Raw genomic sequence first — 7,989 nt, forward strand, 5'->3', positions numbered from 1 at the left:
ATGAGGACTCATCCTATCAATCATTTTAGATTATTTATGTGCTCTTTTTTTCAGTTAATTTAATCTAACTGACATGAGATCATCACAATGGATTGCACATATACTACATAGTTGTGTAGGGATAGGGGTGAAGGCGCTGGGGCGGAGGTGGGGGGTTTCTCCTGCCACTGCACTCCCAACATGTTGTGACCAGTCTTGCTCATGGCTCATAAGACAGAGAAGACAAGGTGGTCTGCCTTAGCCGATAGACCACATGTTAAACTGAGCTGCATTTCCGAGGCAAACAGTCACTTCCTGACCAGAGAGCACACGTCCCGTGACCCCACACGGCACGACCTGTCTCGTTATTCTTATTGCTCTTTTTCCTGCTTTCCCTTTCAGCGAGATGAATGCAACAGGAGAAGAAAGGGAGCGAGTGTGTGTGTGGGGTGTCTGAGCCAAAATTTCAGGCTAATGTGTCAGAGGGGAGTGAGTGGGTGATGCGTGGGTGGAGACGACAGAAAGGAGCCAGGGGAGAGTGGGACATGTGTTTCAACTCTGCGTGTATGTGTGTGTGTGTGTATACACACGTTGGGGGTTCAGGACTGAATTTATGTTAATTAGTGCTTTCCCCTCATTGTACATAAGCTACATAAGTGTGTTTGTGTGTGTTTGAACAAACTTATTAACCTATAGTTCAATGACACACTAAGGGAATTCCTTTGTCAGGGGAGTGTGCTGAACCCTTAAGTTTCCTGAGAAATAAATGATGTACATGAGCTAAATTATCCTTTATAGAGCCTTAAGGCCATGTCTGACCAAAACAACTGCAATACTCCGGGAGCACTCATCTTCATATACAGTACGTTACTCATTTGATCTACCTTGTAGAAAGTGACTTTGTTCATATTTTGGATGATGAGTTTACTTTCATGCCTACATTTTCCTGCTTATTCGGGTGATTAGATATCAGGTTTGAGGGGTCTCCTGGCAGTGAACAGAAAAGGCACATAGGTATTTAAAAGAAAACCCAAGAAAGAGAAGTAGGAAGAAAAGGCCATGTGGTGCATTATGAACCAAGTGTGAAAATAAAAGTGATGAGTTCTGTAGAAGAAGATAATAGTTTATTTAGCTTCTGGTTAGTTTGTCGGGGTGGGAGTAAGTTTTTTTTTTTTTTTTTTTGAATGAATGAATGAATGACTCAGAGAGAGAGAGGGAGAGAGAGAGGGAGAAAGATTGTGTCATAGACACTATAAATGGGAACTCTTACAGTAGTCTAAACATTAGTTGAGTGATAACATTGCTTTTCACAGTGTCTATTTACAACTTGAAAGTTTGGGATAGCAATGAAATGTAAGTGTTTTCATACTCTATACCTATGGTTCTGATGTGTGCTAATCTGAGGGTAGGAGTTTGAATTGAATAAGAAGTAGAGATGACACTATTCATTTGAATTCAGATTTTGTAAAACATAAGTGAAGACATTAACATAAAGCTGCACAAATATTTATAATACATTTATCCATGTTTTTGTCTTTTGACATTTCAATTTATTGTGTCTGTTAAAAGCACTGTAAATTAGCAAATAAACATATGGCTTGTGTCTCTTAAACTGGTTTTGAGGTCTTTATGGAAGTGACTTCTAGGCTTTTCCTAGAAGGATCCCCTGTGTTATCAGGATGTATACTTGGCACTCTCTAAGAGCCTCGTGGCTGTAATGTCAGGGAAACTGGTCTTGTGAACTTCAGCCACGAGGATAAATGGTATTAGTAGTGTCTTCTGAGGTCAAATCTGAAAGACGTCGGAGACACATATGAGACACCCAAAAGCTTTATTGTTTAATAATTATGTCCAAGTTATTTATAGTGATTATAAGGGCTTCTGTTTTCCGTTATTTTAAGATCTATGGTACCATTCCTATTGTTATCGTCAAGCAGATGATTATATTAATTGATTATTGTCTCAGCTCTGCACAACTACGCACAAGGTCTGTGATGAGGAATCTCCTTTACTTGATAAAACCTCATGAACATGAGGTCAGTACTTTCTCAGAACTGCAGTTAACATAGGAAATCATTGCTATTTATTTCCAGTGAATTGGTATGTTTGTGTGAAAGATCACAGGAAGTAACACAGACCAGGATTTATCAAGACAATCAGCCTACTGCTGCCACCGTGCCAGTGTTTCCTAAAATTACTTATCACAAAATGTAAAAGCTGGCACAACCATTCTTCCCAATGTGCATTTAAAGATTGATGGCATCTTAACGTATTTATATGCAAAGATGCCACATGCATTAAAGTAGTTTATCTGCTTAACACTAATGGGTGTCTAAGGGACTTTTAACACAGTTCTGAGTGCTGTCTGGACACACACCCCTGCTTTCCAATGTTAGTATCAGATTGTTATGGTTCAGAGAGTGAAAGACAAATATAATCTAAGGTGATTCCTGACATAAACTACAGCTCACTCTTAGTGTAAATAGGTTATAATTAAAACAAAATGAGGATTTTTAGAGAGGATAAAGTCTAAGTATGAACATACAGAGGGCTGTGAAGTTGGGCATTTGAAATGCTGCTTCAAAATGTTGTACACTTCAGGTTATGTCAAACGGGACTAAAACCTGTAGAACTTGAAAACACACTTTTGGAACAGGAAAACAAAACTGCAAGTGATCAATCATGTGTGTTTGTGTTGTCTATTGCTATATTAAGATAATCAGCAATCTGATTATATGTTTCATAAAATGAAGCCTTTTCTGATTTCTGTCATCAGTGTGGCAGTTTCAAAATGGGCACACATTCAAAGCTCATTCTGGATCATGGATAGCTTGTTTTTGATATAAGAAACTGTGATCAAATTTGTGATAAGAGGCATCTGATGTGTATTCTCCATTCTTATGTATGTTTGATTGCTCAATATGGTAGTTGGTGATAGAATCATAGGAATTTTCAGCTTTGTTAAATATGTGCAAGATGTGAAAATGGACAAAATGATGACAATACAACATTGCTTTATTTAGATTTTAAATTGCATTTGTGCAAATTACATAATTTGATAAAAGCTGAACTTCCTAAACTGGGGAGTATACGCCAAAATAGTTGCCAAGTCAGAAAGAGAAAATGACCTTTAATAGGACAAACACTTATGGGATTTACAACTGTGACTGTTGCAGTTGTTTCCTCTTGATGTGTTTTTGCCAACATAATGAGATTATCATTTAGTCTCTCTGGCAGAGTTGAGATGGTTACAGTAAATTTAAGAATGATGTCAGATGCAATGAGTGTAAGATCTGAAAAGCCCTGACTCACTTCCTATCATCACTTGTCATAATCAGATCATCTCTAGGGTGGTCTTAAAAGATCTTCAAAGCATCCACAGCTTCATCCTGGTCTTACACTTTACATTTACATAGAATTTGCATGCATTTCTAAAACTACAGCATTATCATTTAGTGTAAACTTTAACAGAGTGATTAAGAGCAGACTTTACACAAGCATTACAAATGCAAGTGTGGGGTTGTTTTCAGATTTCCTGTGAAGATGAAAGAGTTGCTTGCTTTACCTCAGTGGTATCGCAATGCCATCTGCACAAGTTCATGTTCTTACACAGTGCTTGAAGGAGTGGAGCAACTGCTGACCTCAAAACACTTGTCCTAACGCTGCTGAGTCAGAGTAACTCCCAGTAGCTCAACTGTTTTCTCAACTGCTGACATAACATAACTATGGACTTTCCCGAAAAAGAAAAAAGAATAATTGTTTTCTTTGTGTTTTGCTCACAGTGCTGCCTGAGCCCACCTCCTCCTTGCTCCTTCTGCTGCTATTGGTGGAACTTTCTGTCTCATCAATGTCTCAGTCCAGTCTCAGGACATCGCACAAAGATGGTCTGAGAAAACTGTCCAATCAGATGCATCGGCTGAGAAACCTAGTGGTAAGTTTCATGTGGGCTTAATGGTACCAAGAGCATTTGTATCAGTATCTTTGTTACAGTATCTTCCCTCTGCACTTGTTATACATATTCTGCTTAAGATAACATAAAGGGCCCACACTATTTTATTTGGAGTATTTTTGTAGTTCTGTACAGTACACACACACACACACACACACACACACACACACACACACACACACACACACACACACACACACACACACATGTGCACATGACCATAACACATCTGGATTATTTTTCAGAGCAGTCGTCACACTGATGTGCATTATGAACATAACCTCACTTCCCTGCCTACTTTGAACTTCAGGCCTCATGACCTAGCAGCAGTACAGGTAAGACATTGTGTTTAATAATTCAGGTTCTAACCCCAACAAAACACCCACACACACACACACACACGTGTAGGCTAAAATAACATTTTAAATATGTGAAGCAATTTCATTATGCTGCCATTTTGCATATTATCATCCTCCTTGGCAATATTTTAGCCATGATCCACCAACAATCTATTAGCATTTTTAACATGCTGTTCATTTTCATCTTCTAAGGAAAATAGCACCCTATTCCAGCTCTCTTCTGGGCTCCATTCTTTCAAGTTGCATTTTGATTGGCTCTTATACTGGCAGAACCAATCGGGTTTGTTGTCATTTGAAACGAAGAAAATAACTGACATAATTGAATCCATCAGGATTCTGATTCAAAATCAGGTAAGAGCTATAGTACTTAAGCTTGTGAATTGAAACTTGATGAGACTTTAAACCATGCTTGAAATGGGTTTTGGGCATCCAACTTTTTGTGAATGGCACTTGTTTTACTGTCTCTCTGGTATTTTAGGTACCAGACTTGCCTTCCCAGAATGCTACTCTCTCCCTTCCTGCTCCCACGTCCACCTGGGATGTGTTCAAGACCTCTGACATAGTTCACAGCAGGCTGCAGCGCTTCTGTGGCTGGTACCTTAGAGCGCTCCATGTCCTCATCCAAAGCACGAGAAGGCGCAGACAACTCTCGCCACAGTCAAAAGACGCTCACAACAAAGGAGGATCTGGAAATACGGTGGTGAATTATTCCAGCTAGCCTTCGTGTTGTGCCACAGGATTTGACCCGACCTTGATAACCCACTGGCCAGTTTTAGTTACACAAAGGAGGGACCATGCATTCTGACATTTCTCATGCAAACAGACACCTATTTATGATGGTATTTTTTATTGTAATTTATATATTTAATATTTAAGAGTATTTATTGAAGGAAATTGTGTTTACAAAATGAAGTATTTTTTATACACCAGATAAATTACTGTGTTAGCATTTTTATTTTTGAAAACCTTAGAATGCTGTTTAAATATCAGCTATATTTATAAATTGACTTGGTAATCAGTGTAACGATCTGCGCTGGGCAGAACAGGGAGGCGGACACAATCGCTGAGGAGAGCGAGATTTATTAAAGGAGTTTCCAAAAGCAGAGTGGTAATACCGGGCGCAGGTCATAACGGGAGGGCAGTCCATACACGAAATATACACGTGCATAGATACGAACAAGGGAAACAACGAAGCAGACTAACTCAGGGAGGACAGGCAAAATACACGGAATACAGGTAACACAAAAGCGCAAACTACAAACGGCAGTACTCACGAAGAACAGGTAGGAACAAAAAGACCGATACAGACAAGGGCAATACAAGGACTAATATACACTGAACTAAACTAGGGACAGGTGCTAACAATGAAGACAGGGGCGTGGCAACTAACAAGGAATTCATCAAAACCAACGAGCAGGGCAGGACAAACAGGCAGGGAACACAGACATGAGGGAACCCAGAGTGACAGCTACGAGAGGGGGCGTAGCCCTACGTGACAATCAGCCAGTGAGGATGAAGGCCAAGATATTCTTTTGACCAGCCATGGTCAGGGTAAAAGGTACACTCTGATTTGTAAATGTGCCAATAACATTAGTACCAACATTAGTACCAAAAAAAATGCTGAAATACCACCCAACATAAGACACCCAAAAATTCTGGCAAGGTGTTAAGTAATGAAGACATGTTGGAATATAATGACATGCACTTGGAATACAATGCCAAATGTTTTCAGGGACAAAATGTTATTTTATTATAAGCATTTGCTACTGTATTATTGAAACACATGGCAAAGTTAACAAGCCTTTCCTTTACATGTCTGGCTCTTTCTTATGTTTATTGTTCTTTTTAAGCATGTTGCTTTAATGAGTTTATGTTGAATAGTTTTTTTTGTGAGAGAAAAACAGAACATTCTACATTTGTGTTTATTTGGATCCTAATGCATCCTACATTTACTTTAATTTATTAAATCATTTCAGGTTCTTAATGTAAAGTCATTCGGTTTAGATACATATGCACAGAGCAGTGAAACACATGCTGAGGTCCAGGGCATGGATCCTAAAGATGAATTCCTATAGGATTAAAGTGGTGTTGATAGCTAATAACTGCGTGAAATGATTACTGTACCACAATGTTCTATATAGTAAGATGTTGGATTGCTCTGTGTAGCAGCCAATTCTGGTTCTACGCTCAGCCACCTTACTAGAAAACACCTTGTAGATTTTTGTTGCCATATACAGTTTATATCAGCCATCCTCCAGCTACTCATCATTGGTCAGTTTTTGTCCATAGGGCCACTAGACCCAGGAGTAGGAGTTTGTTGAAAGAGTATAAATTATTGATGGGAATTATGACTCTTTGACGGGAGCTGGATCTTTTGACTCGGTTCTTTTTAAAGAGCCGTTTAAAAAACCTATTTTTTGGCTATTCGTTCTAATTTTCTTCAGGTGGCAGAAGGAGCTACTGGGTAAACTGTAGGACAGACTTGATATTAATATCAGTGATGAACAATTATGCTACTTTGCCTTAAAAGTAGGCCTTATTCAAACAGCACTTAAAACATTTACCGGTGTTTCAGAAATATTCAAATTCACAAGTATATATGTTTTATAACAATAGTTAAACAAAAAAAGTTTTAAATAACTGCAAATTAAAAGTTTGTATCCCCTGTTGTATAACTTGTAGCCAAACTAATCCTACATTTTCAAGCATAAAAAACAATTGGGAACAAACAATTCAGTACAATTGACTAAATTACATTTTCTAGTACTGCTCATTCGCTGAACGTTCTCTGTGTAGCTGGATTATGGCTTTTTCGCACCCACGTGTTCACTCTCTGAACATTCTCTGTGTAGCTGGATTACGGCTTTTTCGCACCCACGTGTTCACTCTCTGAATGTTCTCTGTGTAGCTGGATTACGGCTCTTTCGCTGAACGTTCTCTGTGTAGCTGGATTATGGCTTTTTTGCACCCACGTGTTGACTCTGAACGATCTCTGTGTAGCTGGATTACAGCTCATTCGCTGAACGTTCTCTGTGTAGCTGGATTACGGCTCATTCGCTGAACGTTCTCTGTGTAGCTGGATTATGGCTTTTTTGCACCCACGTGTTCACTCTGAACATTCTCTGTGTAGCTGGATTACAGCTCATTCATTGAACATTCTCTGTGTAGCTGGATTACGGCTCTTTTGCACCCACGTCTTCACTCTCTGCACTTGGAGGAGGGCGATACTGAAAGTGTTGGATTTTAATTTCAGCAATAAACAGCTCTCACTATGACTGATTCCTACTACTGGTGCGAAGCGGAATAGATGGATTACAAAAAAAATAAAATAAATACGGCTCCCAGAGGTGCGACTCGGTTCCTTACGTTCATTTTAAAGAATTGTTCAATAGAATCGGATCATTCATGAACAATCCATCTCTAGTATAAATGTTCATTTTCAATGTTTTTTTTTCTTTGTTTTGCTAATAAAATGAGTTGTGGCCATTTTTAATACTCCTGTGTTAAAGTAATTAGATTGCTAAATGACCATCGCCTAATTTGTGTTTACTTGAAGCTGTAGAAGGAATAACATGAGAAAGACAAAGTGAGTAAAGCTAAACTAAATATGAGTAGAACTGCAAATGAACTCTGAATACATTAACTTATGTAGATTTTTTTTACATTTAACAAATTAAACAAATAATATTAAACAAATAATTC

General features: G+C 38.6%; 1 protein-coding gene across 1 annotated transcript; it reads left to right on the plus strand.

The window, feature by feature from the left end:
* Nucleotides 1–1,278: 1,278 nt before the first annotated feature.
* Nucleotides 1,279–7,639, plus strand: il11b (interleukin 11b). The gene is made up of 5 exons (XM_077007732.1): nucleotides 1,279–1,332; nucleotides 3,762–3,910; nucleotides 4,174–4,263; nucleotides 4,480–4,638; nucleotides 4,766–7,639. Exons 1-5 carry the CDS (start codon nucleotides 1,326–1,328, stop codon nucleotides 5,003–5,005), a joined length of 645 nt encoding a protein of 214 aa, XP_076863847.1. The 5' UTR covers nucleotides 1,279–1,325; the 3' UTR covers nucleotides 5,006–7,639.
* The last annotated feature ends 350 nt before the right edge of the window (nucleotides 7,640–7,989 follow it).

This window comes from Brachyhypopomus gauderio, chromosome 6 (assembly GCF_052324685.1).
Source record: "Brachyhypopomus gauderio isolate BG-103 chromosome 6, BGAUD_0.2, whole genome shotgun sequence".
NCBI classification, from domain to species: Eukaryota; Metazoa; Chordata; class Actinopteri; order Gymnotiformes; family Hypopomidae; genus Brachyhypopomus; species Brachyhypopomus gauderio.

Excerpts from the sequence above, each read along its gene's own strand:
- il11b (XM_077007732.1), top strand. Across the intron at positions 3,911-4,173 it reads ATCGGCTGAGAAACCTAGTG|AGCAGTCGTCACACTGATGT; the intron begins GTAAGTTTCATG and ends ATTATTTTTCAG. Across the intron at positions 4,639-4,765 it reads GGATTCTGATTCAAAATCAG|GTACCAGACTTGCCTTCCCA; the intron begins GTAAGAGCTATA and ends CTGGTATTTTAG.